The sequence below is a fragment of the Argopecten irradians genome, chromosome 12 (genome assembly GCF_041381155.1).
Source record: "Argopecten irradians isolate NY chromosome 12, Ai_NY, whole genome shotgun sequence".
NCBI lineage: Eukaryota > Metazoa > Mollusca > Bivalvia > Pectinida > Pectinidae > Argopecten > Argopecten irradians.
This window is the reverse complement of record NC_091145.1, coordinates 37,011,010-37,024,726: the sequence shown is the minus strand read 5'-3', so window position 1 is coordinate 37,024,726 and position 13,717 is coordinate 37,011,010. Positions and strand designations below refer to the sequence as shown.

At 38.5% G+C, this 13,717-nt stretch overlaps 1 protein-coding gene across 9 annotated transcripts in view; it reads left to right on the top strand.

Annotated features, from left to right (window-relative positions):
- The first annotated feature begins 5,820 nt into the window (after positions 1-5,820).
- Positions 5,821-13,717, top strand: part of LOC138304865 (membrane-associated guanylate kinase, WW and PDZ domain-containing protein 1-like) — a 75,195-nt gene continuing 67,298 nt past the window's right edge. For all 9 annotated transcript variants that reach the window (XM_069245210.1, XM_069245205.1, XM_069245202.1 and 6 more), the window contains exons 1-3: positions 5,821-6,490; positions 11,079-11,192; positions 13,215-13,334. In XM_069245210.1, the coding sequence (XP_069101311.1) occupies positions 6,142-6,490; positions 11,079-11,192; positions 13,215-13,334 (583 nt within the window). In that variant the 5' untranslated portion in view covers positions 5,821-6,141. The remainder of the gene's footprint in view (positions 6,491-11,078; positions 11,193-13,214; positions 13,335-13,717) is intronic.

The following is a 13,717-nucleotide window of genomic DNA, read 5'->3' as shown; positions in this document are numbered from 1 at the left end:
TCTACATAACAAAATCACAGTCTACAATACGAGATCACAGTAACAGTAATCACAGTCTACAATACGAGATCACACAGTAAGTCACAGTCTACAATACGAGATCACACAGTAATCACAGTCTACAATACGAGATCACACAGTAATCACAGTCTACAATACGAGATCACACAGTAATCACAGTCTACAATACGGGATCACACAGTAATCACAGTCTACAATACGATCACACAGTAATCACAGTCTACAATACGGGATCACACAGTAATCACAGTCTACAATACGAGATCACACAGTAATCACAGTCTACAATACGAGATCACACAGTAATCACAGTCTACAATACGAGATCACAGGGACTTGGACAGTAATCACAGTCTACAATACGAGATCACAGGGACTTGGACAGTAATCACAGTCTACAATACGAGATCACAGTGACTTGGACAGTAATCACAGTCTACAATACGAGATCACAGGGACTTGGACAGTAATCACAGTCTACAATACGAGATCACAGGGACTTGGACAGTAATCACAGTCTACAATACGAGATCACACAGTAATCACAGTCTACAATACGAGATCACACAGTAATCACAGTCTACACAGTACAATACGAGATCACAGTGACTTAGGACAGTAATCACAGTCTACAATACGAGATCACAGGGACTACAGTAATCACAGTCTACAATACGAGATCACAGGGACTTGTACAGTAATCACAGTCTACAATACGAGATCACAGGACTTAGGACAGTATCACAGTCTACAATACGAGATCACACAGTAATCACAGTCTACAATACGAGATCACAGGGACTACAGTAATCACAGTCTACAATACGAGATCACACAGTAATCACAGTCTACAATACGAGATCACACAGTAATCACAGTCTACAATACGAGATCACAGGACAGTAATCACAGTCTACAATACGAGATCACAGGGACATAGTTGACAGTATCACAGTCTACAATACGAGATCACAGGACTTGTACAGTAATCACAGTCTACAATACGAGATCACAGGGACTAGGACAGTATTCACAGTCTACAATACGAGATCACACAGTAATCACAGTCTACAATACAGATCACTAGTCAATACGGACTTGGACAGTAATCACAGTCTACAATACGAGATCACAGGGACTCGGACTATCACAGTCTACAATACGAGACACACAGTAATCACAGTCTACAATACGAGATCACAGTACTTGACAGTAATCACAGTCTACAATACGAGATCACAGACTGACAGTAATCACAGTCTACAATACGAGATCACACAGTAATCACAGTCTACAATACGAGATCACAGGGACTTGGACAGTAATCACAGTCTACAATACGAGATCACAGGGACTAGGACAGTATTCACAGTCTACAATACGAGATCACGTAATCACAGTCTACAATACGATCACAGTCTACAATACGAGATCACAGGACTTGACAGTAATCACAGTCTACAATACGAGATCACACAGTAATCACAGTCTACAATACGAGATCACACAGTAATCACAGTCTACAATACGAGATCACGGGACTTGACAGTAATCACAGTCTACAATACGAGATCACCGTAATCACAGTCTACAATACGAGATCACACAGTAATCACAGTCTACAATACGAGATCACACAGTAATCACAGTACTCACACAGTAACGAGGATCACGGGACTTGACATTAATCACAGTCTACAATACGAGATCACACACTTGACAGTTAATCACAGTCTACAATACGAGATCACACAGTAATCACAGTCTACAATACGAGATCACACAGTAATGCACGTCTTACTGACAGTAATCACAGTCTACAATACGGGATCACACAGGGACTTGGACATAATCACAGTCTACAATACAGGATCACAGGGACCAATTGACACGACTTAATCACAGTCTACAATACGAGATCACAGGGACTTGGACAGTAATCACAGTCTACAATACGAGATCACAGGGACTTGTACAGTAATCACAGTCTACAATACGAGATCACATGGACTTGGACAGTAATCACAGTCTACAATACGAGATCACAGTGACTTGTACAGTAATCACAGTCTACAATACGAGATCACAGGGACTTGGACAGTAATCACAGTCTACAATACGAGATCACAGGACTTGTACAGTAATTACAATCACAGTCTACAATACGTATACAATCACGGGACTATCACAGTAATCACAGTCTACAATACGAGATCACAGGGACTAGGAACAGTAATCACAGTCTACAATACGAGATCACAGGGACTTACAGTAATCACAGTCTACAATACGAGATCACAGGGACTTGGACAAACCAGTAAGTAATCACAGTCTACAATACGAGATCACAGGGACTTGGACAGTAATCACAGTCTACAATACGAGATCACAGGGACTAGTATTCACAGTCTACAATACGAGATTACAGTTGGACAGTAATCACAGTCTACAATACGAGATCACAGGGACTTGGACAGTAATCACAGTCTACAATACGAGATCACAGGGACTTGGACAGTAATCACAGTCTACAATACGAGATCACAGGGACTTGGACAGTAATCACAGTCTACAATACGAGATCACAGGGACTTGGACAGTAATCACAGTCTACAATACGAGATCACAGGGACTTGGACAGTAATCACAGTCTACAATACGAGATCACAGGGACTTGGACAGTAATCACAGTCTACAATACGAGATCACAGTGACTTGGACAGTAATCACAGTCTACAATACGAGATCACAGGGACTTGGACAGTAATCACAGTCTACAATACGAGATCACAGTTACTTGGACAGTAATCACAGTCTACAATACGAGATCACAGGGACTTGGACAGTAATCACAGTCTACAATACGAGATCACGGGGACTTGGACATTAATCACAGTCTACAATACGAGATCACAGGGACTTGGACAGTAATCACAGTCTACAATACGAGATCACAGGGACTTGGACAGTAATTCTACAATACGAGATCAGTAACATCACAGTCTACAATACGAGATCACAGGGACTTGGACAGTAATCACAGTCTACAATACGAGATCACAGGGACTTGGACAGTAATCACAGTCTACAATACGAGATCACAGGGACTTGGACAGTAATCACAGTCTACAATACGAGATCACAGGGACTTGGACAGTAATCACAGTCTACAATACGAGATCACAGTGACTTGGACAGTAATCACAGTCTACAATACGAGATCACAGGGACTTGGACAGTAATCACAGTCTACAATACGAGATCACAGGGACTTGGACAGTAATCACAGTCTACAATACGAGATCACAGGGACTTGGACAGTAATCACAGTCTACAATACGAGATCACAGGGACTTGGACAGTAATCACAGTTTCGATGCGAGATCACAGGGACTTGGACAGTAATCACAGTCTACAATGCGAGATCACAGTTACTTGGACAGTAATCACAGTCTACAATACGAGATCACAGTTACTTGGACAGTAATCACAGTCTACAATACGAGATCACAGGGACTTGGACAGTAATCACAGTCTACAATACGAGATCACAGTTACTTGGACAGTAATCACAGTCTACAATACGAGATCACAGGGACTTGGACAGTAATCACAGTCTACAATACGAGATCACAGTTACTTGGACAGTAATCACAGTCTACAATACGAGATCACGCGGACTTGGACAGTAATCACAGTCTACAATACGAGATCACAGTGACTTGACAGGAAGTTGGAAAGTAGTAGACTATACTATAGACTAAAGTCGTGGTCTACATGTATTACAGGTCTGATCTCGTGATCAACAGATTCATTTCACTGTTACTGAAGTTTTTATAACATACATGATTTCGCTTATACACAGTTTGTTGATTCCATTATCTAAATTAAATTTAACATTTAGTATAATCTTGCTATTGAGGTAGAACTAGTATTAAGTCATTACGCCATTTTAATGAGATTATACACTGACCCCAATCCTGTCGCGATCGTTTAAATTAACAGTTAGTAGAACTACTTGTACATTTAAAAACTTGAAAGCGAGAGATTGCAGAAATAATAAAATTACTGCATATTCGTTAACGTTCTTACAACATAGTATTCACTGCATGATTTGTCAACATTTTGGATAGACATATAATTTTCATCCGTTCATTATCTAATGGTGATAATTTTAATTTGTACAATGACAAATTCAATAGAATCAAAGTGAAATGAGTTAACAAGCGTAAAATCTTCAGGGATGGTAAATATTGTTTTGTATTCAAATGTTTTTGGGCTTCATATTTACTGTGTAAAATGTGTCTTTGATGAAAGAGAGAGAGAGAGAGAGAGAGGAGAGATAGGAAAAAAAGGGGTGAGGGGGCGAGGGGGGGGGCTTGGCTTTGGCCAGCCCTTGTCTGATACGACATATATTGATATATATATTGAATATTAAAAAGGGTAAAAAATAAAATATCCCGTGAGAGAATAGATTGTGTATATGTTGTGATTTAAATGAACTTGAAGATGAATATCATTTTATATTGCAATGTCCATTTTATGTTGATTTACGCCAAAAGTATATTCAGAAATCTTATTACACAAGACCAAGTGTTTTTAAATTAGTTACAACGTTAAGGAAATGCAAAATACTGGTAAATTTATTCATTTTGCTTTTAAGAAAAGGTAAGAAAAGTTAAAAAGTTGAGACATTTGGCTGGAAATTTAATATCTATGGTATGAATCACTCTCCATCTCTTTTGTTATATCAATTGTGTATTTAACATAATATAATTTGTACTTATATAGTCTATGGAATAAAATGAATTAAAATGAATTGAATTTCCTGTTAGAAAGCAGAAATAAAACTCAATCGAGATCCCGGTTAATTACCGGTATTTGTTAATTTTTCAATATATTTTAGGGTAAAAACAAAAATGTTCAAATTACAAATATAAACAAAAGATGACAAAGGTGTATCATTTTCTACAAGTTAATTAATGTGGTACAACATATCAACACAAACCATTAACGCTTTTACAACCGACTAAATTAAAAATGCTTAGATAAAAAATACTTCTCTACAACTAAAAATCCCTGTTTAAATATAAAATTCTTTAAAGGCCCACTACCTTTCCGGAGCAAAATATAAAGCTTTCTTAAAAACATTAATTACCTCAGAAAATATATACCGATGGCCTAAGATGAGGTTACAACACCAAACATATGCAAGATTTCCTGCGTAATATATGATAACAATGGAGAGTCATTTCGCTGTTTTACCGTCTGCCGCAGTGATAGTCAACTACCGCGCGGTATTTAGGACGACGGGGGAAAACATAAGACGACCCGCGTTATGAAAATTAACATTTTATTTATTTTAATTAAATTGTTTAGGAGGTGATAATAAGTGTAGTATTAACGTTAAGTTAATAACTTTTGCCACTCGACAAAATTATTAAATTCGTTTTACATTCCCATTTTAAAAATCAAAAACCATTTCGGAAAGGTAGTTGGCCTTTAAACAAAAGAACTTTTTTTTTTACTAAATTTGCATATAACCTGTTAAATAAGTCATTTGTTACATGTGATAATCTTTATTTGAAAATCTTCTTTGCTCTCGCACCATTAAAATAAGTTGAGGAAAGAGGGATTTAAAGCTTTGATAAAACAAAACTAAAGAATGGTACTTTTCAAGTATCCTGGTATCAAACGAGTAACCTGTATGCATAAGTCTCAGAACATTATCAGAGTTCTCTTTACGACATCAAATCAAAACAATCTAGTTTCCGGCATTGACGCATGCGCATGCGTAATGGCAATGTTGTAGTACAACTGTTTTAAAGTATTCTAAGGCGGAAGACCTATATTTATCGACAATTACAGACCTAATGTGGTGCTTAAGTTCACGATGGAGGATTAAATTGTGAGGATAATATCCAGTGGATTCAGCGACATGGATATCTATCGATAAATAGTGGTATGTCTGGAAATCGTGGCTCGGATAGGTGGGCGACTTTGCAATGGCTATGACGGGTGTCCTCTGGATCCTCTTGACGCCAGTGATTTGTGTGTGAAGTTTTGAAACTTTCAAACAGATGCAGTTTCCTAGGAGTGTTACTACAAACTTAAAACGTCATGTCGCGGCCTAATGCACAACATGACCAGCCCCCTCCAGTCGCTCCTAAAACTCGAAAGGAGTCAAAACATTGGAGTCAGCGGATACAAGAAACAGTTGTGTCCGCTGTTCCCGAGGAGGGACTGGGGGTTACGATCACGGGCGGGGCGGACAATGGTCAGTTCTGTTGTATAAGTGACATATCACACGATCAACTAACATATCATAGTGGCAGATTACATGTGGACGAGATTTTACTGGAAATACAAGGGCAAAAAATAGCAGGATATACTCTGAGAGATGCAACCATCTGGCTCAAACAAGTTAGCCAAAATGGGGCACCTGTTATGATTAAAACTGTCAAAATTGGTGAGTTTATATAGGGTAAATGCCTCTTGTTGGGTGCACTTTGTCAATAGTTTGTTCTGATTGCTAAACGCCACAAATTATAACAAATGTATGGAATGTAGATAGTGTGTTTATGTTTTCATTCAGACATTAGACCCCCAGCAATCACAATGAAGTCACTGACCCGTGACAGGATTTGTGTTTCAAGGTGTATTGAGGCAGGCTTATTCATTTTAGAAATAGGCTCAATACATTTAACATTCTTTAAATATCTGAAACTAAATAAGGACTGACTGTGTTCAGATTGTTAATTACTTTCGCAGATCTTGTTACAAAATGTCCAATGGTATTAGGAATTTACTTATATTATGAACTGATGTTAAAATAATATTTTAACAGAATTGTTTAAGGTGATCAATATAGATATGATTTTGACATTCATATTTATATTTATATGTCAAATTTATGTACTTTCAATTAATTGCATAGATTTACATCAAATTATTCTTGTCCAAAAGCAAATGATTGAATGTTATAATAAGGTGAAATTAAGATATCATACCAATTAATATTGTAAGACATCTTCAATCATATGAATGAAATTATCAGTTGAAACAATTTTGCAGGGATGCTATTTGTAGCTTTTAAAACTAGCTTGTTTGACAGGTTTACTTTTATATGAGAAAAACAATAATACACAAAATAGACAGATATGGACTCAGGAGACATATTAAATAATTGTGAATCTTTAATTTGGTTGTGGCTTGTTAGGCTAGTTTTTATATGTAGATCGTCCGCAAAAATATGACATTACGCATGTACACATGTACTTGATAAACTCATTCTATTTTAGATTTAATTATCAAATATAAACTCCATAATAGAAGAGTGAACATGAATAAGCCATATATACATTCCTCTAATTGATTCTAGTGGTATACATAGTTATAATGAGTTTACATTTATTAATTATTTGCAATATAATATACCAATAACAATCAGTACACAAGATTGGATTAAATAATCAATAACCTATAATACTTGTGCTTCATCATCAGAGGTGACTTTACATTCCAATAAACATAAGTTAGGATATTGATCAGCTGTTATGGATAATGACAGGTATTCACATACCTGACAGCTGAGTCTGGTGTTCAGACAGAATCTCTAGCCAGCTATAATAACAGTAACATACCTGTAGTTTGTATATAAAAAGTGTAAAAAAAATAAATTATAATGCTCCTGATGAATCCCTGTTTTACATTATTAGGATTGCCACCTTAACTCAGCTACTAGAACATTGCTGTAAGGTGTTGTAAGATAATATAAGTGGTAAAATTATTTTACTTATTTTAAAGAGTTTTATACACATTTTTGACAAGAAATTTTGTTGTTTTACATATGAATGGTATAAACTCTGACACCCTAACATATATTTATACTTGGATTTTCCATCTTATGGTGAAGTGTAACAGAAAACTAATTATTATATATATATATACAGTAACACTCTAATTACATTCACTATAAATAACCACCCTCCTTATATGTAATGGTGTTATATATAATTAGTGCCAACTTTCTCCACTTCCTTACACTGTACATGTCCTACGATAAACTTTTGGTAGAGAGTCTGACTGAGGTCGGTGAAGCACCAGTATGATCCAACTTATTCAAGACAGGTTTAAATTATTTGTGGAGTACTTGTAAAACCTATGTCCCCTATATTTCTTTATTCACACCAAAACTTTGCCATAGTAGGTAGTGGGACATTGTCAGAGCGCATTTAAAGTGGTACATATATTATGTGTGTAAGTACTACTACTATATTTAATACTTAAGTCTCACTCAGTTTCCCCACCCCTCCAAATTCCCGGTATATACAACCCACCAAAACATGACATGTAACACCTGTATACTGGAGTCTGACCTCCCTCCCTACCCCACCCAAACATGACAGGTAACACCAGTATACTGGAGTCTGACCTCCCTCCCTCCCCCACCCAAACATGACAGGTAACACCTGTATACTGGAGTCTGACCTCCCTCCCTACCCCACCCAAACATGACAGGTAACACCAGTATACTGGAGTCTGACCTCCCTCCCTCCCCCACCCAAACATGACAGGTAACACCAGTATATTGGAGTCTGACCTCCCTCCCTCCCCCCACCCAAACATGACAGGTAACACTTGTATAATGAAGTCTGACCTCCCTCCCTACCCCACACAAACATCACAGGTAACATCTGTATACTGGAGTCTGACCTCCCTCCCTCCCCCACCCAAACATGACAGGTAACACCAGTATACTGGAGTCTGAACTCCCTCCCTACCCCACCCAAACATCACAGGTAACATCTGTATACTGGAGTCTGACCTCCCTCCCCTCCCCCACCCAAACATGACAGGTAACACCAGTATACTGGAGTCTGAACTCCCTCCCTACCCCACCCAAACATGACAGGTAACACTAGTATACTGGAGTCTGACCTCCCTCCCTACTCCACCCAAACATGACAGGTAACACCTGTATACTGGAGTCTGACCTCCCTCCCTTCTCCACCAAAACATGACAGGTAACACCTGTATACTGGAGTCTGACCTCCCTCCCTACTATACCCAAACATGACAGGTAACACTAGTATAATGGAGTCTGACCTCCCTCCCTACTCCACCCAAACATGACAGGTAACACTAGTATAATGGAGTCTGACCTCCCTCCCTACCCCACCCAAACATCACAGGTAACATCTGTATACTGGAGTCTGACCTCCCTCCCTATCCCACCCAAACATGACCGGTAACACCAGTATACTGGAGTCTGACCTCCCTCCCTACCCCACCCAAACATCACAGGTAACATCTGTATACTGGAGTCTGAACTCCCTCCCTACCCCACCCAAACATGACAGGTAACACCTGTATACTGGAGTCTGACCTTCCTTCCTACCCCACCCAAACATCATAGGTAACATCTGTATACTGGAGTCTGACCTCCCTCCCTACTCCACCCAAACATGACAGGTAACACCAGTATACTGGAGTCTGACCTTCCTTCCTACCCCACCCAAACATCATAGGTAACATCTGTATACTGGAGTCTGACCTCCCTCCCTACTCCACCCAAACATGACAGGTAACACCAGTATACTGGAGTCTGACCTCCCTCCCTACCCCACCCAAACATGACAGGTAACACCTGTATACTGGAGTCTGACCTTCCTTCCTACCCCACCCAAACATCATAGGTAACATCTGTATACTGGAGTCTGACCTTCCTTCCTACCCCACCCAAACATCATAGGTAACATCTGTATACTGGAGTCTGACCTCCCTCCCTACTCCACCCAAACATGACAGGTAAGTACAAACACCAGTATACTGGAGTCTGACCTCCCTCCCTACCCCACCCAAACATGATCATGAGAGGTAAGTACTAACACCAGTATATTGTAGTCTGACCTCCCTCCCTACCCACCCAAACATCACAGGTAACATCAGTAGTCTGACCTCCTTTCCATGAACTGATCAGATTTAGTAATACCTAGTGTCATTTAAGGATGGCCTCCTCTGTATGCATTGCTATATCTATATTTTGGAAGGCTGCAGTATAATTTTATCTCATTGTTGCATACTGCCAGACACTGGACACATACACCAGTACTCAACCTGGTCAGACGATACTGACAATCACGAATTGTCTCCCTTTATGCTGAATGTTACGGAGCAGAAACTCTATTATGATGTGTCTTGGCCAAGGGGCAGAACCAAGGCCTTTTTCACAGGTTTTTTACCTGTCAATCGGCAGTTGAGCACCTTACCAAAACATGTGTCCCTATCAACAGAATTTGGCGATATTAACGAGGTCATTATAGTGTTATTTAAATCATTTATTCTGCAAATGTGATGGCGGATGACGGTAGGCGGGTTTGGCGATATAACGGGTGTATTTGTATGGAGGGAAATCAGTTCTGAATAAATTCATGGCGATAAGCGAGTTTGGCGGTAAAACGGGTGGCAATATAACGGGGTTTTACTGTATATACTTGTTCAGGACTGACATCCAGCTGTAATACAATTTGGTCCTCTAGCATTATCTTATTCATAAACCGGATGTGAAAGGTTCTTAGAATGTAAAATTGCTGACAAAAGATTTTATAAATTATGATAGTCACACCTCTTTACTGGTAATTTTATACCTACAAATCTCATGAAGTTCACTTGGGTCATGTTTTGACATATTGTCATACCTCTCCTGCTTAGAAACATTCACTTCCTTTGATCGATTTCAAAAGCATCAGGGAAAAATAAATTGTTTATGTAGAACACATTCTCAAGCTCATTTCAAACGACATATGTGGTTGTCTTTGTAATAAAAAATAATTTAATTTTGAATTAGAGTACATTGTAAAAATGTTCAAAAAATGAAAAAGAATAATAAAAAAAAATGTAAGTTTTGTTATGTTTTTTGGTAGGGGTTCAAATGTTTTGATCACAAATGATCATTTTGAAATTTTAATGTACGCAATTAAGTTGATTTGTAAATAACAGCTTCTTCATGGAAAAGTGCATATCATGTTTATATATGTTTGCTGTTTTTTTTCCAGGTATGTTGCCACGTGACTTGAGACAATTCTTGACAACAAGATTTCAGAAAGGTTCAGTTGATCATGACCTACAGCAAACTATCCGAGACAATTTGTATCTGCGTACCGTCCCATGTAAGTAAATTACATCACTCTTTAGTAAGAGATTTTAAAGGTTCACTTCATTTCTGATACAAAAATTAAAAGTTTCTTTAAAACAATTATACCGGTAAGAAACATAAAAAAATTCAAATTGATGGTCAAAGATGATCATGAGGTTATAATTACAACAACAAAGAAATGCAAGATTTCATGAGTAATCTATAAGTGAAGATTCCTTTTGCTGTTTTGTCCTTTAGTGCATGCACCTGCAGTGATTGTCAACTAATGCATGGTAATAAGGACAATGCCATGAAACATAATATGACCCACATTATGAAAATTAACATTAAAATGATTTTAAGTAAATTGTTCAGAAGGTGATGATAAGTGTAGTACTAGTATTAACAGTAAGCTTATAGCTTAAATTTGCAACTCTATGAAATTATGTAGTATCTTTTTAGCTCACCTGGCCCAAAGGGCCGGTGAGCTTATTTGGGCCAGGTGAGCTTATGTCATGGCGCGGCGTCCGTCCGTCGTCCGTCCGTCGTCCGTCCGTCAACGATTTCCTTTAAATCGCTACTTGTCATAGAGTCTGCATGGATTGTAACCAAATTTGGCTTTTCAAACAAACTCATCTTTGGGGAATTACTTGGGAACAGAACTTGTATAAATTTTTTGGCTCTGACCCCCCCCTCCGGGGGCAGGAGGGGCGGGGCCCAAGAAGGGAAATAGAGGTAAATCCTATAAATCGCTACTTGTTCTAGAGTTCTGCATGGATTTTAACCAAATTTGGCCACAAACATCCTTTGGGGAAGGGGAAACAGAACTTGTATAAATTTTGGCTCTGACCTCCTGGGGGCAGGAGGGGGGGCCCCAATAGGGGAAATAGAGGCAGGTCCTAGAGGGATTGTAACCAAATTTGGCCAAAAACATTCTTGGGGAAAGGGAACAGAACTTGTATAAATCTCTATAAGAGGGGTGAGCCCAATTAGTAAAACGAAAATCGACTTGTTCTGCATGGATTGTAACCAAATTTGGCCACAAACATCCTTGGGGGAAGGGGAACAGAACTTGTATAAATTTTGGCTCTGACCCCCCCCCCCCGGGGGCAGGAGGGGCGGGGCCCAATAAGGGAAATAGAGGTAAATCCTATAAATCACTACTTGTCCTAGAGTTCTGCATGGATTGTAACCAAATTTGGCCACAAACATCCTTTGGGGAAGGGGAACAGAACTTGTATAAATTTTGGCTCTGACCTCCTGGGGGCAGGAGGTGGGGGGCCCAATAGGGGAAATAGAGATAAATCCTATAAATCGCTACTTGTCCTAGAGTTCTGCATGGATTGTAACCAAATTTGGCCAAAAACATTCTTGGGTGAAGAAAAACAGAAAATTGTATAAATTTTGGCTCTGACCCCCCCGGGGGCAGGAGGGGCGGGGCCAAATAGGGGAAATAGAGGTAAATCCAGTAAATCGCTAATAGTCATATAGTTCTGCTTGGATTTTAACCAAATTTGGCCCAGAAACATCCTTGGGGTTAACAGAATTTGTATAGATTTTGGCTTTGACCCCCTGGAGCAGAAAGAGTGGGGCCCAATAGGGGAATTAGAGGTAAATATTCAAATTCCTTCAGAAAAGAAACAATGAACTTGTATTGAGAACATTCCTAGGCATTACAAACCATGTGAGCGATACAGGCCCTCTGGGCCTCTTGTTTTACATTCCCATTTTAAAAATTAAAAGCTGATTTGGAAAGGAAGTCAGCCTTTCAAGATTGATGAATTGAAAAACAGAAAGATCAGTAAATTAAATCATGTCAAAAGTTGTTTCACAATTTGATTGTATTTGCGCTTCATTGATGAAGGATCATAAAATTTCAAGCCTAGGGTAGCTTCACGTTGATCAGAAAGAAGTGAACCCACACAGTTTTCTCCCCAAGGTTTAGACAGCTTAACTTTATATATAAGAAACAATTTGTTATTGGAAATTTAATTTCTGTACTCTAGCGAGAGGCTAGATTGAATTTCTTGTTAACAAGATATTTGTTTGTCAACAGGTACAACTCGACCTCCAAAGCCAGGAGAGGTCAATGGGGTCGACTACACCTTCCTGTCCTTAGATGAGTTCCATGAACTGGAGCGAAATGGCTGCCTTCTAGAAAGTGGTATTTATTATGGTAAGTTTTTAAAGTCAAATCTCATGTATTAGAATTAGGTATTCGCACATTGAGGATCCATCTGAAAGGACCTTTATAAATGAATCACAATTTATCAGATTAATTTTGCTATTTAGGATTGAAACAGGTCAAATAAAAAATGTGAGTAAATAGAAGTTGATTGATATTAATGTTTTTGTTGATGTCAAAAAGTTCAATATAAAAGCATGTGATCGTCTAAAATACAGTGGGTAGATTCTTGTTTAGTGCACATGCCTAGATTAAATGTGTGATTGCAATGAAATGAAATTTTTCTCTTAAGTATGTAAATGCGAAATTCCTTCTGTAGACAATTACATTTTAACAAGCCGATTAATTAGCATATCTAATACAAGTAGAGGATA